Source organism: Tursiops truncatus, chromosome 14, assembly GCF_011762595.2.
Source record: "Tursiops truncatus isolate mTurTru1 chromosome 14, mTurTru1.mat.Y, whole genome shotgun sequence".
Lineage (NCBI taxonomy): Eukaryota > Metazoa > Chordata > Mammalia > Artiodactyla > Delphinidae > Tursiops > Tursiops truncatus.
In genome coordinates, this window is record NC_047047.1 from 81,986,183 (window position 1) to 82,013,713 (window position 27,531).

Sequence of the window (27,531 nt, forward strand, 5' to 3'; positions counted from 1 at the left end):
ACCATAATGATACTGATTTTTGGATCAGACTTTCTACTGTTACTCGTCTAGAATATTTAGTACTCCCATTTTCCTTATTTTGCTCATTCCACCAGACATGACTTGAGCACAGCTCAGAAAGGTTTTGCTCTTTTAAAAACTATAGTATTAGATACCTGCAACTAAACATATATCAATACATATTAGGTGTTCTAATCTTTCAGCCTGGTACTATTTCCAAGTATTTGGCAATGTACTTTTAGACCTTCAGTGATTGTGTTGCTCTCTCAGGATTCTGATGGACTAGTAAAGAGGTTAGAAAGGTTATAGTAAGGGTTTACACATCCTTTAATCAGGAAATACTCTAGATTATTTGGGGACTGATTGCAGAGACCAGGTATTTGATTCTTAAGGATGTCAGAAACTTAAAAAAGAGTTTGGAAGGATTGACTATCCCTTTAATATAGTTATGCTATATGTAAGTTAATTTTTATGTAATTTAGCTTTTAATATATTTGAAAAAATGCAATATTTAAAAATCGAGGGACTGACATTTGAAATGAGGAATGGTATATATTGAGGTGATTTTATGTTCCTGAACAAATTGAGATGGGAGTCTTTATCAAACTACCAATGGTCCTCTGGAAATTTTTATTTCCTCCTGACCTTTCCCACATCTACCAAGATACTTGGAGTAGAAAAAAACTTGAGAACCATATAATTAGAGAAAGGATCAAGAGAGTAGCAACTTCAAAAGATTAGGGGGCTTCCCCGGTGGTGCAGTGGTTGAGAGTCTGCCTGCCGATGCAGGGGACACGGGTTCGTGCCCCGGTCCGGGAAGATCCCACAAGCCGTGGAGCGGCTGGGCCCATGAACCGTGGCCGCTGAGCCTGCGCGTCCGGAGCCTGTGCTCTGCAATGGGAGAGGCCACAACGGTGAGAGGCCCGCATACCACAAAAAAAAAAGATTAGGGAAGGAGGTAGGGGACAGTGCATTGGCCCGGCTCAATGACAAAATTTGTTAATTTTGATGAAATATGACTTATTTTTTTTTCGTAGGCTGCTTGTGCTTTTGTTGTAATATTTAGGAAACCATTACCTAATCCAAGGTCATAAAGATTTATACCTGTGCTCTTATCTAAGAGTTTTACCATTTTAGGGCTTACATTCAGACTTTCGGTCCATTTGGAGTTAATTTTTGCATGTGGTGTGAAGTGGGGCCCAACCGTCATTCTTTTCGTGTGGCTACTCAAGTTGTCCCAGCACCATTTGTTGAAATATTCACGTATGCTTGATCTGAAATTCTCAACTTATGGGGAAAATAACAAGTGGTTTAGCATAAAAGCTCACTTAAGGGAAACTTGTGATTGCTCCATTCTTCATGCTCTAGCCAAATTGTTCACCCAAAGCCCTCCATATTTTGTTTCTGTCCCTCTACTCACTGCTTTTCTTGGTTGGAAGCCCTTCCTTCTCCCATTTCTATATGTTGGAATCACACCTATCCTACCAGATAGAATTTAGGTGCCACTACACTTGTTATTATAGTCAGTTACAAATTACAGCCTATTAATACTTTCAGATCTGTTTCCTTCTGCTCTCCTATGTGCAGTTATGGGTGGATGAGACATGTGTTTACCTGCAAGGAAACTGAGCCATATTGATTTACTTAGTTACATAGCCAGTTAGCTGTGACCTCAAATTCAGTTCTTCTAGAAGAGTGTTCTTTCTGTTCCCTCTGCCTTTCATAGTAAAGCCTTCCTTTATAGACCCTGTTCTTCTGAGATCATCTCATCTTTCTCTGGGTTCTCTCGTGTGTAAGTTAGGGAGAGTCAAGGCTTTATAAGTCTATGCTCTTCAACTAGAGCAGCTCCCTTTTATCTCTTTTACTGTTTACTGGTATTGCTTAAAAAAGACTTAGGGCAGGGGGGAGAGAAAATAAACACTTCAAAAAAATTTGAAACCATTACCCTGTTAGATGGAGTCCAGGCTCCTTAACAGGGCTTAGGAGACCTTCAAGCCTTTCCCTTTAGCTTCCTTTCTCACTACTCATCCCTCTGTGTTCCAGCCACATGGAATTATATGGTTCTCTCCTGTATTCTGTACTTTCTTAGCTTTGCTCTTATTCTTTCCCCTGTGTAAGCATGGGTGGTTGTATTAATATAATGTTTTGTTTTCCACCGTCTAGTAATGAGACCCAATTCTGTATTGTCTGGAGTGTACCAGTGTCCTGAGTTCCTCTTGTGGCTGCCTCTAAGGCAGATCAATATTGGTAAGCTGTAAGGGTACGTAGGAATAAGGACTTCGTCTGTATTTTTTCTTCTGTATACTCTTAAGCACTGCTTTATTTTTCAAGGTTATTTTTTGTGCTGTACCCAGTAGTTCAGTTGAATATAATCAATAACCCATGTAAGTTTAGGTGCAAATGCGATGAATTTTTTTTTCTTCTTTTTAAATTTTCTTCTCTTTGTGCTCTGTAATAGGTCTGGTAGACGAAAGGCTTAACTACAGGGTTGTATATAATTCAGCTGCAGAAGTAAACGTATGTGGCGTGGGTTAGCCACAGATGGAAAAATTAGTCTGCAAATAATTGTGTCATTTCTATAATGTAGAAATGGCTTAATTCAATTTGTCATAGACTTACAAAAGACAAAGCTCATGTGAAAGTACACTGGTATCTTTGCTATTACCTATTTTTGGTAGTTTTCCTAGGATATAGCAAAACTTGACCCATATACTAAGCTAGCAAGGCAATTTTGACCTATTTTTAATTACTTGAACATATTCTCTTTTAGGTATCAGGATGTCTGTCCAGTTGGATTACTTATGACCAGACTAAGATTTGACTTCCTGTTCTGTTTGTTTTGTTTTCTTTTCCTTTTAAGGAACACTCTTGTTTTCTTACTATCATTTGTCATGTTTTACTTTGCAAATTGCAGTGGCTAACATAGTTTCTGGAGACTAGTAAATTGCAAGTTCTCTAAGGGGAAGGACGTATGGACATTGATGCTTGCCTTGGTTCTTTTGGTAGCATTGATTTGTAAATGTTGGTAAATTGTGGTTGTTTATGTGTAATTGGTTTTAATGCAGATTGACAAATTTGGAAATCAGTATTAGTGTTTCCAGTGTATGTGTTAAACTGTCCTTCCGAACCTTTATATCTTGGCCAGAGGGTTGGGAACTTTGAGCAGAAGGGATAACATTCGTATCTTGCTGTTGTGGCCACTCAGTATCTAGCTGCTAAAATGTGGAGATACAGCAGGTCAGACACAAAGGACTGGACATTACATTTGTTTCTAAGAATATCTGGAATTGGCTCGGCTGCCTTGGGTGAAGTAAGGGGACAAAGACCATGATTTTCTTTAATACTGACACATTGCAATTTGCACAAACCGTATTATTTGTCAGAGGCTAAACTCTTTCTGTTATGTGTCTTCACCACTGCAGTCATAACAGCTCTGTAGCTGCGTTGGAAGATGGGACGAACATTCTTATACAAGAGAGCATTTTTATTGTTTTTAAGTGCTGATTGTTTAGGAGAGGAGAGAGGGGTGTACTATGCCCACAAAAGGGCCACTAAAAGGCACCACGGTGCCACAATAGATGTTGATAGCAATAGTACTGTCATTGGTGATCATTTTGCCTGGGTCATGGGTGGTGGTGGCTAGACATCTTATAGACCAGGAGAAAGAGTTTGGAAATAATTGGGACAGGGACATAGATCAGAGCTTTTTCTCTTTTTGTTGAGAACTTTGAATTCTTTTTATCTGTTTCCTCCCCTTCCCCTTTGCCTGTTTATCTTCTGGGTTTTAGCTCCTTATTTCTTTTTGCCCACAAAATGATTAACCACTTGATTGCATGGACTACTCTGGCTTATTTTACTTTCACTGACACTACAGTAGCACATATATCCCTTTGGATCTGAGGAATCCAAATTAATTTCTCTGACCACGGTGACAGTTCATCGTGTCACATTAGTTCCTACTAATTTTATTTTATTAATTTGACATGTATTTCAGGCAATGTTGGATTTTAGGTCTTTTGTTACTTGTAGAATCATATCTCCAAAATTTGAACACTTTTTATACAAGGTGGTTCTTAGTCTACACCCTTTCTCCCAGGAAGGCATGTTCACATTCATGAATGCTCCAGAGCTGTTTAAATTTTAGTACATAGAAATTGGAGATATGAAGAACTTGGTGACTTTTTCACAGATTTCCGTCCCTCAAATCAGGGTAAGGCAGAATTGTCTGTCTGTCTGTCAGGGTGCCAGATGAGTAACACATAGTGTACACTTACGGTCCAGGGTTTGTCTCCTTGGATTTAGGGCCTCCAAATCCACTTCACTGGCACACTGAGAGGGGGAACTACAGGAGTTACAAATCAGGCAGTCATTGTCTAGCCGTGTTTATTGCTTGAAGGCCGATTTACTGGAGGAACCAAATTAGCATTAGAAGGTTGTTTGGTGAGCATAGAAACCAACAAGAAGAGGCAGTAGTTGGATGATCTTAATGACTAGTTACTATCAACACTGCTGCATCCAGCCTCGCTGTTGGAAGCCTCGCTGTTCATACACCCAAGTACCATCTTCTCTGAATAGTGCTGTAGATACTAGCAGTGTTTGCTTTTTCATTAACCGCCCCCCATACCTGCTGTAACCGCCCCCCATACCTACTGTATTAACCGCCCCCCATACCTGCTAGTAATGAGTGTTTTGCTTCTTAGCTCACCACTTTAAGTATTGATGTTTGGGAGGCATCTTGTTGCTCCATGCTCTTCCTGCTGGTGCAGGAATGGTAACAGTAGAAATAAGTGTGGATGTCAGTCAGTTGAGACAGTGCTTCTCAGCTCCTTTTGTCTTGTGGCACACACAGAATAACCTTTTTTTTTTTTTTTTTTTTTTTTTGGGCGGTACGCGGGCCTCTCCCGTCGCGGAGCACAGGCTCCGGACGCGCAGGCTCAGCGGCCATGGCTCACGGGCCCAGCCGCTCCGCGGCATGTGGAATCTTCCCAGACCGGGGCACGAACCCGTGTCCCCTGCATCGGCAGGCGGTCTCTCAACCACTGCGCCACCAGGGAAGCCCCAGAATAACCATATTTGTGTGACACACTGGGGCAAATGGATTTCTTCTCCACCTTCATTCACCCTACTGCTCTGATGGCTGAGGGGATCAGTACTTCTTTATCACTTATATTAGTTGAAAGCTCTAGGTTTAGAGTCTAATCCTGAAGGACCATGAGTGCTAGGCTTTAAGTTTATTCTTTAACAGCCATGGGGATTTTTTGAGCATGGGATTAACATGTCCAGAATTTATGGTTAATCTTGTAGCAGGATATAAAATGGATTAGAGAAAGAAGAAAGCCTAAAACCTGGTAGATCAGTTAGGTCATTAGATTAGTTGAAGTGAAATGATATGGTTAATTCTGGGTAATAGAAATAGGAATGAGACTGAAAGGATAGATCAGAATACTAGTACAGAGGTACAGTCAGTAGGGCTTAACAGCTGGTGGTAGGATGGGAAATGGGGAGTGAAAAGTCAAAGGTTGTGGTGATGAGGCTGGGTGGCTAGGAGGTAGGAAGATGGTGGGATAATCAGTAGAAATAAGCAATATAAATATAGAAACAGGTTTGGAAATAAATTTCCTGTTTAAGGCATATTGAGGTCTAGTGGCTATTCATATTTCAAAATATATACGAATACTTAGCCGTGTCACACTACGGAGAAGTTGGGATTGTGGATGGGGTAGTGGCAGGGGATGCATTACCTCCGTGAGTTTATTGCAATTTGTATTATGACCTTTAGCCTTTTTGACTCAAAAACACCAGAATTGAGCTATTTTTCGGGGATAGATCCACAGTAATCAAGCTCGTGTGACTGATATATAAAACCAAGAATATTAGTTTATTCATTTACAGTGAGGAATAACTAGCACAGAGATTGAAGTACTTGTGTTGGCGTGACCAGTAAGATCTCATTCAGGAGGCAAGTAGACTCACATAGGAATCAAGTCATAATGAGGGAGTTGCTTGGTAATGTGGCATTATAACAAGAGAAGTGGATGGCTTTTCAGGTGTTTAATGGCCATCATCTCCAGGGTAGGGCATGGATGAATCGGTGGTTGATTGACTGTGATTCACAGTCCCCTAGACTATGCAGTTAGCCCTTTGTATCCAAGGGGGAATGATTCCAGAAGCCCCCAAGGGTACCAAAATCTGCAGATGCTCAAGTCCCTTCCATAAAATGATGTAGTACAATGGATAGGGTTGGCCCTCCATATAAGCAACTTCCTGATTATGACTGTATATTGGATCCTTTTCCTTCAATGTCTGTAACCCTTTTCTGTTTCCATGCCTCTTAGCACTGTTCTTTCTGACTGACTCATCCTTATTTGTAAAGTAGATTTACTTTACATACTGTAGGATTAGAGTCAAGTCTTGCATTCCTATTAATTTGCTATACAAATACATATATGTATGTATTATAGACAAAATAAAGTCTTTTCCTTCAGTGGTTTATAGTTAAGAGCAGGGAGATGTGTGTTCCCAAAGTATACTCTGTTTCTTCGAGAAGGTTTCCAAAACCTTGACTTGGAAAAAATTACATCCACAGGCTTGGGTGACTATAAATATGGGGGACCAGGGGAGTGAGGCCAAAGAAGCATTAGGATAACACCCAGGTTTCTAACTAGGGCAACTGAGGGCTTTTCTTTCCTAAGACAGAAAATTGAGTAGGGGAGGAGAATCAACAGCAGATTGTATTAGGAAGGCAAATTTAATATATTTTAGATGAGTAAAGTTTAAAGGGCCAGTGGCCCATCCAGGTGTCAATAAATACAAATAGGAGCACCTTGCCTGGTGTTTAAGAGAAAGACTTGTGTTGTGGTGCGTGGTGATGGAGGTTTGTGTACCAAGCAGTGTTCTAAGTAATTTGTATTGAGTCATTCAGTCTTCACATCAGGCTGCTGAGAAGTAGGGATTGTCATTAACTGTTTTTAACAGTAAACTGAGGTATGAGCTGCAAAAGTAAATTGCCCAGCCAGGTAAAGGGCAGATTTGTGAGTAATCAGCATGTAGATAATTGGCTGAAGTCCTGCCAAGAAATATCTAAAATGAACCCACATCTTGTCAGTTACCTTAAAAATGGATAGTGAGCTGTAGAAGTAGTTGAGATCCATGATTATTCTAATGAAACATTTCCTCCTAGTAGCAGATTGCATTTTCATAGTTAATTGTCAGATTTTTAGAAAGTGTAGTCTCTTAAAGACAGACACTTGTTGGATTAAAGAAGGGAGGAAGGGAGCACATTAACTATCCTTAAAAATTTAGTTAATCCTTTAAAAGAGGGGAGGAAAACACTTGTTCTTCACTAGCCAACTCAATCCTTTGCACATACTTAATACGAAAGAACTTTTGTCCTTTTAAATAATCTGAAATACTATGCTCTGCAAACATGAAGTATCACACATGTATTGTTATTCAGCATCTTGTAATACTTCTGTGTTGTTACAGTTTTGGAAGAGTTGTTTTCATAGATTATGACCAGGAATTTTCCATTTACTCAGTATTGTAGTTGCTGTAATTATTCTACTTGGTGACTTCTCTTTTATTCCATTACTCCTTCCTTTGCAACTCTAAAAAGGTTCTTCCAGTAAAGGTCTGAGTGGGAACTTCTGTCTTTGTCTGGAAATGTCTTTGTTTTGCTCCTGCTTTTATGTGGTACTTTAATTGGTTTTGGAATTCTAGCTGACAGTTGTTTTTCTCCTCACTTTGAAGATACTTGATTGTTTTCTGATGAAAAATCAACTGTCAGTCATACTGTTGTTTCTTCCTTTATAGGTAACGTGTCATTTCTCTGGTTGCTTTTAAGAATTTTCTTGTCTTTGACATTCTGCAATTTTGCCATGATGGTCTAGGTATGAATTTATTTTTATTTTATTTTGCTTGGGATTTAGTGTGCTTTTCCACTTTGAAGATTATTTATATTCGTAACTGGGAGAATCTCAGCCATTAGCTCTACATAACGTCTCTTCCTCATTCTTTCTGTTTTCTCCTGGAATTCCTGTTGCTTATTACCTTAGACATATCTTAGACGTCTCTTTCTACTTGCATCTTTTGACTTATCCACACTTGTTTCATCTTGTTAGTTCTGTGTTCTGTGGCGTTTCCTCAAATATGCCTTCTGTTTTACTTTTTTTTTTTTTCTTCTTTTAATTCTAAAAGCTCTCTCCCCCACCTCCAAGCTACTTTTTCTTAATTCACTGTATCCTGTTCTTTGTCTGGACTTCTGTTTTGGGTTGTTTTAATCAAGAAAATTTTCAAACTTAACAAAAATAAAGAGAATGCTATAATAACCCCCCATGTACCCATTACCCTGCTCTAGCAATTGTAAATTTTGTTTTGTTTATATCCCCAACACACACACACCCATTATTTTGAAGCCAGTCCTGGGCGTCATCCATTTAATCCATAAATATTAAAATACATATCTTTAAAGGATTCTTTAAAAGAGTCTTTAGACATTTTTAATATACTTATGTTTTATTACACGGTGTTTCACTTTTTAAGCTCTTGGGTACTAACCATCTGTTTGTCTGCTGATCCCTCATGGTGGATCTGTCCCTTGATTAGTTTTGTTATTTTTAAAAATTCAGATGTAGTTTTTCCTGTGGAACTTGTGTGTGTGCCTTGGATTATGGAAGTGGTTTTGATGATTTGTTTCTGCTGGGCACACTAAGCCTCGGCCCACTTTTACAGATTTTCAGCTCGTGGACTCACACATCATGTATGAAATAAAAATTTGAAGAGCACCTGCACAGAACATGCATTTGGGTTTCAGTGTTTCATGGGGGACGACACCCACATCCACCCACACCCCCAAAAGCCCAGGAAATAGCTTTCTTGGTACTTCTCAGCAGTGATAGACACAGTTTTTCTAGGGTCCTTTCCCCTTACACATCACTGTCATTGTGTTGTAAGTTTTTACTTTTTTGCTCTAACTTCATTTCCTCTTCCTATCTAGCACTTGAATATCTCCCCTTCCTTCCTTTGGAGCTTTGCTGTAATTTTTTCTTCTATTCTGTTTAGCATTTTTGATTATTTTTAGAAGGGAAAGTCTGCTTGGTCTTACTGTATTGCCACAACCAGAAATCATGTTTCTACCCATCTATTTTAAGGTGAAGAGTCATAAATTTCTTAAATACTCCATACAAGAGTGAGTTAGAGGGGGGTGTGTGTGTGTGTGTGTGTGTGTGTGTGTGTGTTAATCTGATACACTGCTATTCAGGTAACATTTAATATGTGTTACTATTTCATCTGGTGAGGTAGACAATACCTAAAAACACATTCGGACTTGTGTTTCAATTAAAAGTCTTCTGTTCGTGTATTTGTGCTAAAATCGAATAGTTACATTAACTTGTGCTTCTCACATTTGTCAGAAACGTTGGTAATATTAGATCTGATTTAATGTAACAGAAAAATATTAATAAATGCAGTTTTACTGCTAGGCAGAGTCTTTATTGTTTAATATTTATTTATTTAATTTACTTATTTACTTGGCTGCTCCGGGTCTTACTTGCGGCACACGGGATCTTTAGTTGCGGCATGCACATGGGATCTAGTTCCCTGACCAGGGATCGAACCCGGGCCCCCTGCATTGGGAGCTTGGAGTCTTAACCACTGTGCCACCAGGGAAGTCCCAGACAGAATCTTTAAGTACATGAAGTTATATGAGATACATCTGGAAAATGGACTAATATCATTAACATATATCCCTACATATCAGTAAGGGAAAAAACTCACTGGGAAAATGGCAAAGGATATAAACATACTGTTTAAAGAAAACTGCAAATAAAACCGTAGTAAGATGTTTTTCCTTATTAAATTGGAAAAGATAAAAAATGATAATACCTTGGGTTCAGAAGGATGTTGAGAAATTGGAACACTTACACATTGCTAATGGGGATGTAAATTGAAATTGCCCCAAGGAAGGACAGTTAAACATCTGTCTTCCAAGGATCAAATGTACATTTGGCACATTGTTGGAAATATCAACAGATTTGAAGCAACTTAAATGTTCATCAGAGGAAACGAAGTAATCATGGTATGCCCATACAGTGGACATACATAATACCGTTCAGTGTTCTATAACATGAGGCAGTTATAAACGTATGAATATGGAATGATCTCCGAGGGATTATTACATGGAAAAGGCAAGGTGTAGAACAATGTATGTAGTATGCTAACATGAGGGAGGGGGAATGTACGTGGATTTTAAATGTTTAAAATATCTGGAAGAACATACAAGAAACTGGTGATGATGGTTACCTTGGGAGGGGAAGAACTGGCTGGCTCAGGATCCAAGGAAGGGAGAGAAACTTTGTTTTTCACTTTTGAGTTTTAGGTGATGGACAGTATTATGTATTATTTTAATGGAAACCAGAGTCTTATTGTGTGTGAAAAGAAGATACAAGTAAGGGAAGAAGAATCCTGTGAGGTTGAATTTGAATTCTGGATGTATCAGTATGAGATCATGATTTTTCAAAAAAAAAAAAATGCTGAAGGAGTGAAACAGTGAGAACAGAATGGGGGAGATTTCTTTTTTCCTTTTTCAGAAATTTGAGAGTGGTAGTTAATTAACTGTTGTACATTATTACTTTGATAAAAATAAAGAATTACAAAAACAAATAATTCAAGAAAAGCCCTGTGCCATCTTAAGCCCTATAATACATGTGAAATTCTCTTGCTGTTGCATCCATTTCAGTATGTTGCCATGTCATGGTTAATGTTCATTTGACAAATAACGAGTCTTACTCTGTGGTAGGCACTGTGCTAAATACTTAACATACGATATACAGAATTTTGTGAATGAAAAATATTAAGGAAACATTTTCATCTAGAAGTTGCTCTGCTTAACAGGTTGCTCCTTTGATTTAATACCTTAGAATTAGCATAGATTATTAAAACTAGAAAATATTTTGATTATTTTATAGAAGAAATTAAACTAAGGAACTTGCTCTAGATGGAGACTCTAGAACCAGATGTTTGGTCCAGCATTCATTCCACTGAGGTTCAATTGTGAAATTTGGTTCCTTTTTAAAATGTACTTTTGCTGGTTTGGAAAGTTTTTTTTTTCTACTTATTTCTTTTTGTTTTAAAAAGATTTTACTGTCTTCAGTGACGTTCTACCTGTTTGTGCAATTGTGCCTTTTCCTATGCCATGGGCTCTGTGCCTTGGACTGTTTTCTTCCTCCATGCTTTCTGCCTGTTTGTAAAATGCAATAGAATTTTCTGGATGAAATATGACTTCCTTCTTGAGTATTGAATTTTTCTTTGATTTTGGTCTCTTGGAGTTAAAACCTAATTAAGAGTTAGTTATTGTCTAGAGACTTTATTCTTCCTACATGTCAGTGGTTCTTTGTACTATATATAATACTTGAAGTTGGGATGTTAGAAAAATTTAGCTCTTACCATTAGATAAATGTTCCATTTGTTGAATAGTTATGTTACCCTATGTACTATATTAATTCTTTTTTTAATATAAATTTATGTATGTATGTATGTATGTATGTATGTATGCATAGGGTCCTCGTTGCTACGCGCAGGCTTTCTCTAGTTGTGGTGAGCGGGAGCCGTTCTTTGTTGAGGTGCGCAGGCTTCTCAACGCGGTGGCTTCTCTTGTTGCGGAGCACGGGCTCTAGGTGCCTGGGCTTCAGTAGTTGTGGCACACGGGCTTAGTAGTTGTGGCTCACGGGCTCTAGAGCACAGGCTCAGTAGTTGTGGCGCATGGGCTTAGTTGCTCCACGGCATGTGGGATCTTCCAGGACCAGGGCTTGAATCTGTGTCCCCTGCATTGGCAGGCGGATTGTCAACCACTGCGCCACCAGGGAAGTCCCTATATTAATTCTTTTGTTTGCTTTACTAATTAAACAACTTAAGGCCAAAGCCTCATCTCTCATAGATATGCTCCATTATTTTATAGGGTAGTGCTAAGAATGCTAGCTTTATTTTCAGATTCTAGCCCCATTTAATTAATAATATGACTTTTTGTAAGTTTCTTGATTCCTAGGTGATTTTATTCACTTGTAAAATTATCATAATGGTTCTTATATGTAAATAATACATGGAAGAGTGGTTAGAATAGGGCGTGGCACATACTGAACACATATATTTGTTGAATGAATAATGTAATCTTTTATGGTAATGTGTGCTGCTTAAACAGATAAAAATATACAGATAGTGACTAGTATATGTGCCATAAAGTTAGAGATTGAACATGTTAATAGTGTTTTATTTAATGAATTTCAGTAAGCTGATAGGAAATTGAAAATCCTTAGAACATTTTTTGTTTCCTGTTGATTATTTTGTTTGTATTTCAAGGCTCTTCATTGGTTACCTGCTCTCTTAAAAAAATCAGTTTGGAAAAAAAAATCAGTTTGGTATATAAAGAATAAGCTATATAATGAGGAAGAAGAGCAGCTTATTTTGTCTATAAAACAAATCACTTATAAATGAATTTAAGATAAAAGTATTCGTTTGTTGAATGCCACACATGGACTCTTACCACTGAAGGTAAATTGTCTTGGAAAAGCTGTGGAAGTGATGGTAGGATTATTGTATGTAAACATAATTCACTCCTAGAGATAGAGTTAGTACTGGAGTTTTGTTATTCTTCCTAACCTTTTCTCTAAGGTTTTGGGTTGAAGAGGAATAATTACTATACTAAATTTACATCACTGTTATTTCTCACAATTTCATTTCTTGCATAGTTCTTTACTGCTTTTATGATGTAATCCTTTTTATTGTTATTCCCATCCTATTTTTCTGAGATTAAGCTTATTCTGAGGTCCTTTAGCATCTCCAAAAACGACCTGTATAATAATACCTTATATTTTTTCCTCTGACTTTGCTTGTATTTGAGTTTCTTTCGTCTAGAATGTTTTGTTACTAGTGCATCTTGTAATTTTGGGTAGTAAGTGCCCTGACTTCTTCACAGATCTCTCAGATTCTCAAAAAGGAATGTACTTCTTGCATTCTGCCTCTCAATCGGGTAACACTCAACACTGAAGGGAGCCCCAATCTTAGTTCTCCAAGCCTCCCAGGATCATAAAATTTGCTGGTTGAAGCGTTACAAAGGGGATCTCCTGCTTAATTGACAAGAATAATGTAAAGGGGGAATTAGTGGAGGAACTTTTAACTACATTAATGTTAAAAATTGATTCCCTTCCTCTCTCCTGACTTCTTATCAATGACCTTATCTGGGAAGATTTTCTTATTCCAGGGAGCCACTTGTCATTTTGGTTTTTACTCTCTGACCTGTATTGAGTCTTTTTTTTTTTTTTTTGCTGTACGCGGGCCTCTCACTGTTGTGGCCTCTCCCGTTGCGGAGCACAGGCTCCGGATGCGCAGGCTCAGCGGCCATGGCTCACGGGCCCAGCCGTTCCGCGGCATGTGGGATCTTCCCGGACTGGGGCACGAACCCGCGTCCCTTGCATTGGCAGGTGGACTCTCAACCACTGCCCCACCAGGGAAGCCCAGAGTCTTTTTTATAATTTAATTTTTTTAACAAAAAATTGTGCACCTAGGCTCTATATACCTTAAGTATTTATAGCCTTTATTCTATGTGGTATTAATAATTAATAACTGGTATTGATGTAATACCTGATACAGCCGTAAATCGTTTTGGTAAGACATGAAGCAGAATCCATTGTCTTTTAATTGGGCTAAAATCTACATCGCTACTACTGATAGCACATGGAAAGACAGAATTATTCTGTACCTGTTGTTTCCTTCACAGAGAGCTAGTGGCATCTGACAAAGAACCATGATACCTGGCTGAAACTCCAGGATGGAAGTAATGCACAAGTCACTTTATAAAAGCCAACACTGTAAATCGTACGTAATGGCTATATGCAAACTAGTGATCAACGTTAATAATTTTAGAAGGGAAAAGTTTACAGTTAGCTTATAAGTGGCTGTGTAAACCGGTGCAGTAGCTGTTTAGCAGCTTTCCAAATCCTTGGAAGGCCATTGTGCCAATAAGAGAGTCCTCATGAGCATCCCCACATCTGGCTCAAGTGACTGAGCGGGGATGAGAGCTAGAATCACATTCCTCTCCTCTCCCCAAGTCCTCATTCTAGTCAGTCAGACTTTTCTCAGCCCCTGCTACCACATTTCTGCCACATTTAATCATAAAGTACTAGGTCTTAAATGTTCCAAGTAGCTTTTTTTTTTAATTGTAAATACTGTCTTTACCAGAGCTGGTGCTGGCACTGTTTTGGAGATCCTCTATGGGATCTCATATTAACTGCCTGACTTACTTGCGAGTAAAAGAAAAGTGAGAGGCTCTTCCATTTTACATTGTAGTTCGTTAGTTTGGATTTAAGCCAGGGGTGTTGGTTCCCGCAGTATAATACTGTGTTTGCATTATTTGATACTGCTTCTCAGAATCTACTCTTGTTTAAATTATTATTTTTTTTAAGATAGAGATGACTGAGTCAGTTTGACGTTTAGAAGCTTTGTGAACGTTTTTGTGGCTGTCTCACCATTGCCCCCCACTTCCTCCCCAGAAACCCCCTAAATTCAGGTGTTCCATAGAAATAGTTTTAAAATTGGAAGTCATCCATGATATGTAAAAATGGTATTAGAGGAAAAATTTAAAGTAGTATGATTTTGTAAGATTCTGGGAAAGAGTTTTCCTCAAGTTTATTTTAATAAATAACCATTATAATTGTATTGGTGATGGTGAGCAGGAGAAACTCTTACAACATGATCCTTCAGTTCTTTTCCCACTTAAGAGTATGACGGTGCAGAAGCAGCATTTATTTTCATTTGGCTTTAGTGTTTGGGTGTAGCCCATCTATTTCTTCCCTTCTTGGCTCAGCAGCTTTGCAGATGTAAGCCACACTTTTGATACTTGCCACTTTTATAACGTATAAATTTCTGGGGCTTCATTAGGTAATTTTAGTGTAATACTAAGTTTAACTTCCCCTGAGCTTCAGACCCTTTTAAAATATATTTTTTTAACCTAAACATATTTTTCATTAAATTTAAGGATTTAAAATGTTTCTCTGTTTATTTTCTTTAAAATAATATGCATATAATCATTGCATTTTGTTTAGGTTCTTTTTATTCAGATAAACAGCAAGAAAGCTCTTGAGTTAAAACTACATTTTCTAAACCATATTCTACTTCTTTAGTATCTATTTGTTGATTTTACTCCCCCCAAATTTTATTCACCATGAAGTTTCTTATTACAAAAAGATTTTTAAATTACTTAGCATCAAGTAAAATTGATAGTCCAAGAAGGTGTCTATCATATTCATTTTTTGTGACTTTTTAATACTCCTGGGCACACCTTGTACAAATATCTCAGTTTGAGAGGCACTAGCTCATTGGATCAAGTGGACATTTCTTGGTATGAAGTGAGGGATAAAAGACATACTTAAATACTAACCTAATTTTTAAAAATAGTTGTATTTGATAGACATGACTGTCACATTGCTAGGTAAGTTTTTAGGCCACTTGCTCTCAAACCCTAGACTCACCCTGTTTTTGGATGAGCGCTGGTCGCAGAGGACACTGAGTAGCCCTACTCTGGGCCGTGATGACTTACTTACTCTGTGATTACACTCTTCTTCATATTTGATGTCTTAAACATTTCATTTCCCCTCCCTAAAATTGCACATCCTTGTTTTCTAACTGCTGCATTCCTTCTGTTACTTCTTGACAAGGCAAATATCCCTTCCCCAGGGAAGCCTGTCTTTACAGTGATCATCACCAACAAAGCTAGACATTCCCTCTCTGTGCTTCCATAGCCCCTTATTCACATATCTGTACTGTTAACGGTATACTTACCTCTTATTAGACTGTGAACTCTTTGAGGGCAAGGACCTTATTTCCCCTCTGGTCAAATACAGTGCCTAGCACCTAGCAGGTATCAGGAAATGCTTGCTTCAGTGAGTGGATGAGTGGACAGACAGGCTCTTTCTAATTAGTGTTTGATGTGATATAGCTCTACCATTAGAAATTATGACTTGCTATGACCCCAGAGCATTCAACTAATGGCAACCACCTGACCCCTGCTCTCTAGCCATGTTTCCAATCCAGGGTGGTATGGTGTGGAGTTACTATGGCAGTTATTTTTGCTAGTACCTAATGTTTTAACTTATTTCTTTCAGGAATTGTTGGATAAGTATTTAATAGCCAATGCAACTAATCCAGAGAGTAAGGTCTTCTATCTGAAGATGAAGGGAGATTACTTCCGGTACCTTGCTGAAGTTGCTTGTGGTGATGATCGGAAACGTAAGTGTATTTGGTTTATGGGTAAAGCTAAAGTATAAAAGAGAGGGAGGATAAATTTATAATGTTACCTTACGTTCTCAAACATGAAAACAGTTATGACTTTACATTATGTGCTGTTTATAAAAAATTAAACTCATAAACTCTCTGATTATAACCTGATAAGATATTATTAAAAACAGGCTTAATCTTTTAGGCTTTAGAATTTGGTTCACCATATTTTTAGCCCCAGAGTTCTTTGCATATGCTTTGGGTGATTCTGTTGTGTCACATGGTCTTCAGCATCTTGTATCTTGAAACTTAAGATAACTGGAAATTACATGTAGAGTAGAAACAGGACATTGTACTTTTTCTACTTGACATATTAATTTATTAATTACTACCTATTTTGAGGGATCATAACATTGACTACTAATTACACATAACCAGATTTCTGAGGAGGAGAGGTCAGATGAGAGTTTTATTGCTGGTATATAATTTATCACAGAAAACACAGCTATGGGGAAAAGAGTAACCTGATTTCCTAACTTGATTGTAAAACAGTCAAAGTAAATTTATTAGCAGTGAACTCAGTCTCCTGGAGTATTGGTAGCTGAGTGTACGGTAGTATATTGTGCATGTGCCTGCTAGTCTAGGTAGAAGCAAGTCTGGGTAGAAGTATCACTTAAGTCCTTATTTTTTTTCCAATAAGTTTATTATTTTGTTCGTCATTTTACCCTATCCAAAAAAGGCATGCCCCACAAATGGTTATTACAGCCTCCTCTTCCTCTCTCTCAGAGAGTTACTAAAAGTGAGACAGTTTTAGCATCCCCAAAATTAGTGTAATTGAAAATATAAAGAGAAAACTTTTGTACCTTGCTGTAATAGAATCTGTATACTAAACTGTTGTGTTATCAATATATAATTTCTGTTGCCATAATGATAAGCAAAATTGAATGTGACAGATATTTGCACAGGACTGAACATTTAAACGTCAACTAGTCAAAGGGATATCTTTGGGAGATTGGGCCATAGCCCCAGCATTAATCTGATCTGACCCTTTCTGGCTCATTGGGATTTTCTTGTCCTATACGTAGAACACTCCAGTAGTCTGGGATTTGTAAATAGTCTGTATTTACAAAGTCTAGATGCTGAGACGCTTTAGAACTCTCATTGTAATGCCTCCTTATGTGCTGGACACCAAGAGCTCCTTAGTTAAATGTGAGGGCCATACCAGCTATGTTTAGATCAGTGAATGTGCCATTGAAGAAGAAGGAGGAAAGGCACATATTTGGGCTTTAAAGGGATAACTTGATTTCTGTTAGGTCAGTCCTTCTAGAGCTGTAATGGGCCCAATGGCCTCATTCAGAAAACCTAACCTTTTCAAAACATGATATAATCAGATTAGTGCTGGTAGTTCTTCCTGAACATTTTGTTCAGGAAGGTGACATTTTTATTAAGCCAGTAATCAAACTCTGGTCAGCAGATTTTGATCTATAGACTGGTGCTTTTATATTGCCTTTCACATAATACATGTTGATACCGAGGGTCAGTGTTATTTCTACAGATAAGTCACAAAAATAGAGATTTTGGTGGTGATGATCTTTGTAAAATGCTTCCATTATTGTGGGAAGGGATATTGCCGCTGATTTTTTTCAAGTTTTATTGAGATATTATTGACATATATCAAATTGTTTATAATTGCTGCATTTTCAGGTAATAAAATTAAAAGACATGAAAGAAGAAAAGTGTTTTAGCCCCAGAGATGAAAAACCTGATACACTGTCTCATGTTTTTTTTATTAAGCTGATTATAAACAAGCAACATTATAAACTAGTTTTTTAATAGCCCAGTACAGGATAATGTTTTTGGTTTGCTACTGTGGTTTTAAACGAAGGCTACAGAGAGAAGTCTGGCTCTACCGAGTTAGTAGCATAGGTTAAAGGTATTACTGTATACTGGGTGGATATTTCCAGTATCATGCTTTTTTATTTCGTTTTTTTCCCTTCACAGAAACGATAGATAATTCCCAAGGAGCTTACCAAGAGGCTTTTGATATAAGCAAGAAAGAGATGCAACCCACACACCCAATCCGCCTGGGGCTGGCTCTTAACTTTTCTGTATTTTACTATGAGATCCTTAATAACCCAGAACTTGCCTGCACACTGGCTAAAACGGTAAGATGTGTTTCCAGAAATACCCTCTTTAGGTTATTTGAGATAGCAAGCATGTTAATTTCTAGGTATTTTACTTGGATATCCAGGGATGATTTCTACATTTATTTGGATATCTCCTTTTTCTTACCATCGTGACCACCTACCACCATCCTTCTCAAGATCTTACTCTCCCAGCTATGGTTGTAAGCAGTAAGATCTGTTTAAAGAGCATATTGGTCAGAGTAATCAAAAAAGTATGAGAGAAATGTAAAGGATTGGAAAGTAATGCCTGCCAGGTTTGATCAGTAGAATCTCTGCATTCCTCAAAGTGTTTCAAAATGGAAGTGTTCCAAGGGGTTTTTGCAAATAAATACTAGTTCTTATTTGTAAAAAATATATTGGGCATAGCTACTGTGCTGTCTGTCCTGTGAAAGAACTAAGAAATGCTTGTTTACTGATTAAGTATGTATAACTTGATAAGTTTTAGTCATCCTCAGAAATTCTTAAGCTGAGAATCCGAGGCAGTGATTTCATTGAGTTTTGTTTTAAGTGATAATAGAACATAAAGTGGATGTTCATCTATTTTATAAAAATGGTTTGTGACTATAGAGTACCAGTGTGTGTCGATGTGAATATTGTTTACCGTGGATATTAATACTTGTCAGGCTTTTGATGAGGCCATTGCAGAGCTTGACACACTGAATGAAGATTCATACAAAGACAGCACCCTCATCATGCAGTTGCTTAGAGACAACCTAACAGTGAGTTTTTCATACTTTTAATTTTATTTCCTTTTCAGGAACAAAAGTATTAATACTTTATTCAGGCTCCTTGTGTTTTGGGGCACCTATATTAGAGCTACACTTGCTCTTAGAAAATGATTATATAAAAATTACATAAAAATATTAAATATGTATTAGTATTTTGTATAGGACAACTGTTCTTCGTAGGCAGATTCTCAAGTTGAATAGGCATTTTATCAGACCTTCCTGAGAAAGTACTAAGATTTTAGGAACTCATAATATTAACATTATTGACTCTTTATTTGACTGGTATGAAGATGTTGATAAATTATGTTAATATAGAAAGTTTGTCTTTTTTAATTTGTTTTTTCTTTTGTTTTTCTCCCTACCTCTTGTATAGACAGGGGATGGAGGAAAAAGTAATGGTGAAAAAAATACAGGTTGAGCTTTACTTAGCTTCTTTTGTAGGTTCAAGTAAATTGGATAGGTCAGAATCTTAGACAAAATGTGGAAGAAATACACCTTTTAATATAAATGTAGTTCTCCCGCCCCCCCCCCAGATTTGATGCTTTATCTTCTACTAGATAAAAAAAATTTTAACATTAGCACCCTATCTGTTCAACTTTGCTGAAGAGAGAAATTATGAAGACAGTTCATTCCCAGCCATTAGAAATCCCTCTGGTTGTGAGGTGACAATAGAAAAATGATCAGCATAAATAGCTTCTATAGAAGAAAAACAAACTGAGCAATTAACCTCTTTCCAGATACACCGTGGAGCTATCTTTTTTTTGGAGGGGGGGCTCTCACTGTTGTGGCCTCTCCCGTTGTGGAGCACAGGCTCCGGACGCGCAGGCTCAGCGGCCATGGCTCACAGGCCCAGCCGCTCCGCGGCATGTGGGATCTTCCCGGACCGGGGCATGAACCCGTGTCCCCTGCGTCGGCAGGCAGACTCTCAACCACTGCGCCACCAGGGAAGCCCACGTGGAGCTATCTTTTAACTAGTTCTGTTTTCTCTCTCCCAGAGACAGTTCTTTGGGGATATTTGTTTGTCTTTATTTTAGTATCTTAATAATGACTTAAAGGTTAAGACTTCAGCTTTGCTAAAATTGCCACTAGTGTCTTGGTGCTGGTCTAATAGAAATCCATTTTGTGAACTATTATTATGCATAGTCGACAAGTATTGACTATTCCCTTTTTCACTTCATTGTTCCATCCTAAAATTAGAGAGACTAACATCCTACCTAATTCAAGAACCGTATCTACATATCTTCACGCACACATGCTGCTTCCCTGTAACTTAACATCGTTCACTCCTGTTTAACTCTTTGCAGCATACAAAGTAAGCCTGCTTCTTTTTCTATATGATAGCCCTTCAAGTACTTGGCAATGGTGACTTTGACCATGGTCCCTGCCCACCCCCCAAAAAATTTGTTTTGGCCTTATTAATCTCATAAAATATATTTTAGTAGTGCTTTTAAAAAGAGCATTGGGCTGCCAGAAATTGAGAGAGCATTAAATTCTAAGGATGTTAGTTACCTTGTTTTTATCTGAGATTATAGTAAGCTTTGAAAACGTACTCAAATAGTGTATATGTGTTTGTCATTTTGCAAATGCACAGTGAAAGGAATACAGGGGTACACTTTGGGAGGAGTTGGTGAAATATAACTTCCAGTCTTAGTCATAATCTCTATTGTTTAATTTACTGCTCTAAGAATTACATTCTGATATAATAATAAGACTTGAAATAATTGATCTAGAAATAGTAACTTAATATGATTTTTTTTTTCTAGTTATGGACATCAGACAGTGCAGGAGAAGAATGTGATGCGGCAGAAGGGGCAGAGAACTAAGTGCATACAGGGTGTCATCCTTCTTCCCCTCAAGAAACCTTTTTACTCATCTCCATTCCTTATTCCATTTGGATTTCCTATAGCAAAGAAACCCATTCATGTGTATGGAATCAAGTGTTTATAGTCTTTTCACACCGCAGCTTTGGGAAAACTCCATTCCTTGATTTGTGTTTGTCTTGGCCTTTCTGGTGTGCAGTTACTGCTGTAGAAAAGTATTAATAGCTTCATTTCATATAAACATAAGTAACTTCCAAACACTTATGTAGAGGACTAAAAATGTATCTGGTATTTAAGTAATCTGAACCAGTTCTGCAAGTGACTGTGTTTTGTATTACTGTGAAGATATGAAAATGTAGTTAATTACAGTTTAAAGAGTGTTCTGCATAACTTCCTGATTTCTACATTCCCTCCCTTACTCTTCTTCGGGGGTTTTCTTTCAGTAAAGCAACTTTTCCATCCTCTTAATATATTCCTTTTTGGTAGGAATCCAGAAGTATTAGATTGAATGGAAAAGCAGTTGACATTTTGAGGCTGGAGGTCACAAATTAAAATGCCTCCTGTATCATATATGATGGAGGTCTTGCGTATCTGTGACAACAGGGAGTTTCCTCATTCATTCTTCATTTGCTGCTGTTTAAGTTGACAACTTCCCTTCCCAATAAAAATTCACTTACACCTCCTGCCTTTGTAGTTCTGGTATTCACTTTACGATGTAATAGAAGTAGCATGTTGCTGCCAGAATACAGCATTGCTTTTGGCAAATGAAAGTGCATGTCATTTCTTAATACACTAGAAAGGGGAAATAAAGTACACAAGTCCAAGTCTAAAACTTTAGTACTTTTCCAGGCAGATTTGTGCACATGTGAGAGGGTGTCCAGTTTGTCTAGTGATTGTTAGAGAGTTGGACCACTATTGTATGTTGCTAATAATCATCGACTGTAGTCCCAAAAAGGCCTTGTGAAAATGTTATGCCCTATGTAACAACAGAGTAACATAAAATAAAATTACATTTTATAAACCATTTACTATGGCTTTGTAACAATTACATACTCATATTTTAAGGGACAGGTGACTTTACTACTTTCTGAAGTTATTGATACTTCCCTTTTATCTCATGTAAAATGGAGTAGTGGTACCCATTTTTCTGCATTGTGATACACTTGTCTAGGGATGCCTGGACCTGTATAAAATTGGACTCCATTTCTTAAGAGTTAGTGTTTTACCTTAGATCAGTTTTGTGGACCCTCTCTTCCTTAGATGTAAATGATATTAGCTAACTGTTAAATGAAATAAAGTGGACATTTTAAAACTAGAAAAGTTAAAATTACGTGATTGTGAATGCTTTGGCTGGTGTTAGAATTACGTTTCAGTGGATATTCAAACAGAATGTCAGAGTTTAAGAGTACCTTGTTTTGTTTTCAGATAATTCTCTTTGTAAACACTCAGTTGTACCATTGGTGAGTTCAGAATAATTTGGGTTTTATGATATTGCCATGGCTAGTATACTAGCCTGTCTTAGTATTGGCCTGAGAATTTATTTTAAAGTCAGAAAATAATCTGAAAAATTAAGCTGTGTAGGATTATCCTTTTTCTCCTAAAAGTGTAACTATGAAACAAGGTTTTGTTTGCACTTGATTTGTTTTCTGAGGGGAAATGAAAAGACAGAATTGAAGGGGACTTGCAGAAATTATCCATTTAAATAAGATTAATAGAACTCTGGCCGCCAAAATCTAAATCAGTAAGACAGTGCTTTTTAAATAAAAATTTCAATAAACATTGAAAGAACATTGTGAATTAGGAGAAAAAAATATCAGTCCTAACAAAGTTGTAAGTACTGAATAAAGTAATGACTACACTACTTTGGTGAGTTATGAAAGTAGCCTTCTTTCTTAAAGAGCAGATTAGTCCCAGGTTATCTCCTTGCTTTAGGAGAGGTGAGCATCTTTAAAAGGGGGCCCAGCCTGTGGTATTATCTCTTTTTGACTCTCATTTTGGGGCCTCCTTGTACTAGATGTAGAGGATATTAATAGAATACTGCTAAGAACTCAGTCGGGGTAGAGGGAGGGTTTAAACCCAGGTTTGAGCTTTCTAACTTTCATAATTACTTTCTGAGATAGTTTAGAAATTTTAAATGTTAAACCTATTTTGTAGTTAGAACTTTTTAATTGGCAGTTTTCCCTTTAAAATGTCATTTAGGTTTTAATAACTGAAAATAACAGGAGGGTGGATTGCATCCTAACACTGATTATCCAAAATAGAAACATTAGGGATTTCTCTTCCAACATACAGTACATTCAGCCATGATTATTTGACCCGAGATTGGGAAAGAACAGTACGTTTTTTTGGACGGGATTGGTAGACTACAGTCATGTGTATAACTTCAAATATTTATCAGTAGAGACTGTTAGTTTTTTTAAAAGTCATGAAAAACACTAGGAAGCCCATTTAAAGTGTGTAAAAATTCTAATAGAGTAAAATATTTTGAGATCAGAATTCTAGTCACTTATATTTAACTGGACTGAGTTTTTTGTTTTGTTTTTGTGGAGTTGAGTCAAACATTCAGAAATATTTGAGGGCCTATTTTAGGCACAAACATGTGACAATTTTTGTTAAATTATGAGCCTGAGTTTCTTTGGACTGGTTATAGATAGGTGTCATCTGATGTTTAGGAAGACTCACTTTAAACTGATTAAGACAGTTATGTTGTATGTTTTATTCTGCCATATATCATCTTACCTTGTATAATTTGTGTTTCATCAGCTTTGCAAGAGGAGAGTTACCATTGTATATCATATATATTACCGTTGAATTTTGAGGCCATCACAATTAAGTACCAGTATAAACCACCTGCCACAATAACGTTTTTTTTTAACAGAAACCACTAATTTTTTTTTTAATTAATTAATTTATTTTTTGGCTGTGTTGGATCTTTGTTGCTGTGCGTGGGCTTTCTCTAGTTGTGGCAAGCGGGGGCTACTCTTTGTTGCGGTGTGTGGGCTTCTCATTGCGGTGGCTTCTGTTGTGGAGCATGGGCTCTAGGTGTGTGGGCTTCAGTAGTTGTGGCTCATGGCTTTAGAGCGCAGGCTCAGTAGTTGCAGCGCACGGGCTTAGTTGCTCCAGGGCATGTGGGATCTTCCCGGACCAGGGATCGAACCCATGACCCCTGCACTGACAGGCGGATTCTTAACCACTGCGCCACCAGGGAAGTCCCCCACAATAACGTTTTTGATGCATTCAGCAGGTGCTTAAGAAACCTGTGGTGTCAATACCAGAAGATGAGTCCCAGACCATCATGAAATTCAGTTCACAGCAGACTTGCCATTTACTGGTTAGCCACAATTCACTTACAAAAGCCTTTAGACTTGATGCTTTAAAGGGAGTAATAATAAATAGTAAGTAATAATAAATACCCAGGGGGAGAAGCTGGAGACTGAACCATCTTCAGTTTAAAATTAGAACACCTTGAGCATGTCCATAAATGGTCTGGCCCTTCTGTTTTAGTTACAGGGACCCAGCATTGATTGAATTCATTTTGGTGCCTGGTCATGTATTAGGCACACACATTCACATTTAGTCCTATTTAATCCTCTCAACTGCCCTGCCAAGTTAATTTCCCCTTGACTGATAGGACATCTGATCAGAAAAATAATGAAGTTATTTGTCCAAAATTAATGTGTATTAAGCGGCAGACTTATAGTTTGAAATCAGGTGCCAAAAGCAAGTTCATTTCTGTGTCACTGTTGCCAGCTGTGCGTGCTTCAGCTTGTTTACTGTGGCCAGTAAATAGAATTATTTATCTTTTATTTTCTGTCGTATTGGGAGGGTTGGTTTGTTTTTTTAACTCTTCCTCCGCTTACCCTCAATCTGTCATTTTTGCCCTTGAGGAAAACCTTAAAAGCAGCTCAGGGAACATTAGGACATGCTGGACCTAACCCATGGTTACGGAAGCGAGTCCAAAAAAAATCAACTGAATTTCCCAAGGTCCCAGCTAATGTTTGACCTGAAGCTAGACAAAATTAGACCAAAAAAACAGATGAAAATAGTTCCAGATTCTCAGTAATTCTCTATTGCCTAAGTTGAAAAGAATTTTCAATGAAAATTATTTGTTCTTGCCACTCAGACTTAGAAAATGAAGGCTTTAATTTACATTTCCCTAGGAGGTTTTTTTAAAAGATGTTAGCCCTCTAATGATTTTCAGAAAGTAAGGAAATAATGTTCATTACCAAGCATTTGTCAAATTTATGGTTCAGATACGTTCTTCATTTTGTATGTTTCACACTGAGGGCCCTTGTGTTGTCAATGTTCATCGTATACTCAATACTTCAGTATAGTGATAAGGCCATCGGCCAGTGTTCTAGCCCAAGCGCCCCACTGGTAGCTGCATGTGATCTTGGGCCACCATCTCGGGGGCCTGACTTACCCATCTTCACAGGTCCTGTTTTTAAGCATCTTCACAAATAAAACTCAGCTTCATAAAATTTTTGAGGTAGATTTTCCTCCTGATTTATGAATGAGAAAACTGAGGCACAGAAGCTAATGATGTGTCCTAGGACTTGGGTCCTCATAGCTAAGTGAGTGGCGGTATCAGGATTCAAACCTGGGTAATCTACTTGAAAGTTGGTACTCTGCTGATGTGCTATGTTGCCTTTTTTTGGAGATTAAAGCAGTGACAGTGCTTTTTAAAAATTTCATTATGACCGATTAGTGGATAGTGGAAACCTAATGGGTCACAGCCAGCTCTTTTATAATAGAAGTATATGGCATGGGAATTCCCTGGCGGTCCAGTGGTTAGGACTCGGTGCTTTCACTGCTGGGGCCCGGGTTCAGTCCCTGGTTGGGGAACTAATATCCCGCAAGCCGCATGGCGTGGCCAAAAAATATATATATATGGCATGTTAATAGGGATAATAGTTTGTGAAATCATTTTCACTTTATGTGAACAGTGGGTTGTGATGTAAAATTGATTTCAAATGAGTTTAAGAGCCATTTGTTGTAGATGGTCTTAGAGGTTTCTTTGCAATTCATGTCCTAGGACTGTTAAGTTCATAATTTCACTGTTGTGAATAGTATCAGAGTTTTTAATGGTGACATTGTTGGGTCCCTTCCACTTAAAGCATTGTGTTAATGGCAACACTTTCTACTTTAGAATATGCTGAGCAGTGAGTCCGTTAATGCCCTTTAGAAAAAAAGGGGACTCCCTCTTTTGAGGGCAATACTTTTTTTTTTTTGGCGGTACGCGGGCCTCTCACTGCTGTGGCCTCTCCCGCTGCGGAGCACAGGCTCCGGACGCGCAGGCCCAGTGGCCACGGCTCACGGGCCCAACCGCTCTGCGGCATGTGGGATCTTCCCGGACCGGGGCACGAACCCGTGTCCCCTGCATCGGCAGGTGGACTCTCAACCACTGCGCCACCGGGGAAGCCGAAGGGGGCAATACTTTTATTCCACATTGCTTGAAGGATTATGTGAAGATTAATTCTTGTATCTTTTCTTTGTCCTCAGACACTGTTTTCTGCAGCATATCACAGCCTTGGCCTAGGACCATCAAGGAAGTACTTAAACCCTAGAAGCATGGCAGAGTTAGGATTTACTCAGCTAGCAAAGAGGATTATTAAGGGCTTTCTTGGGATATGAATTACTAAGTGGGTTTGAAACTGGGTTGAGTCCCAAGTAAAAATCAGTACAATAGGCCTCACTACTCTAGGCTCCTAAGTTCTTTTATTTGAGCTGGAATACAGCTCTTTGAGGAGTATCTAAGGTTCTTACCAAATGCCTATGAAAAGAGTTGTATTACTGTAATTTGAACTAAAGATTTAGGAATTTCATTGCTAATTTAGACAAATGAAATTATATACTGTAGACTTATTTGTTTGAGATGAGATTTATTTGCCTATATACAAAAATCACCATTTTTCTTTCTGTGACAGCAGATGACATTGTTGAAAACTAGAAAAGTTCTGCTTAAAAGTCAATTAAAATTTAACTTAGGGTGCAGCCTGGCTTTCTTTCCACTCTGGAAATGTAGGGGAGATAAACCCACTTAATGAGGCTCAGGTCAACCTCATTTCTGAGGACGCGTGTATGTGTATACTAGAAGTCGGCATTTATTGAAAAAACTTCCTGCCCCTCACTCATCTTATGAGCGCCACTCCACAGCATCTGACTTGAATAACTCGACCCTGAAGGGGAGACCAAACTACTTGTATTTTATTTTCTGCTGGCATCACCTTATGTTTTTTGCCCACTTGGAATTAGTGCTGAGCACTCTCTCCATCCTAGAGCCGTGGGTCTTCAGACACGGCCCTGCATTTCAGCCATTCTTCTTAACAGGTGGTGTTCTTTCAGCTCTTCTGGAACTTAGAACCTTGGTGCGTTCAGTGGAAAGATTTCAGAAGACTATTGTGTCCTGAGACTGGGGCAACGCCACTACTTTGGAACTAGGAACATAAATGGGACAAGATTACTTGTCTGTTCCTACAGCTGCATGATGTGAGAGACATGTGACCTAGCGGGAAAAGATCTAGCTTACACGAG

At 38.1% G+C, this 27,531-nt stretch overlaps 1 protein-coding gene across 3 annotated transcripts in view; it reads left to right on the plus strand.

Annotated features, from left to right (window-relative positions):
- YWHAQ (tyrosine 3-monooxygenase/tryptophan 5-monooxygenase activation protein theta) overlaps positions 1 to 21,680 on the plus strand; it is a 31,822-nt gene extending 10,142 nt beyond the window's left edge. For 2 of the 3 annotated variants that reach the window (XM_019943301.3, XM_073791737.1), the window contains exons 3-6: positions 16,152 to 16,275; positions 18,265 to 18,428; positions 19,073 to 19,168; positions 20,941 to 21,680. In XM_019943301.3, the coding sequence (XP_019798860.1) occupies positions 16,152 to 16,275; positions 18,265 to 18,428; positions 19,073 to 19,168; positions 20,941 to 21,000 (444 nt within the window). In that variant the 3' untranslated portion in view covers positions 21,001 to 21,680. Of the gene's footprint in view, positions 1 to 16,151; positions 16,276 to 18,264; positions 18,429 to 19,072; positions 19,169 to 20,374; positions 20,490 to 20,940 lie in introns of all 3 variants that reach the window. The other variant, XM_033838037.2, reaches the window with a different exon arrangement.
- Positions 21,681 to 27,531: the final 5,851 nt, after the last annotated feature.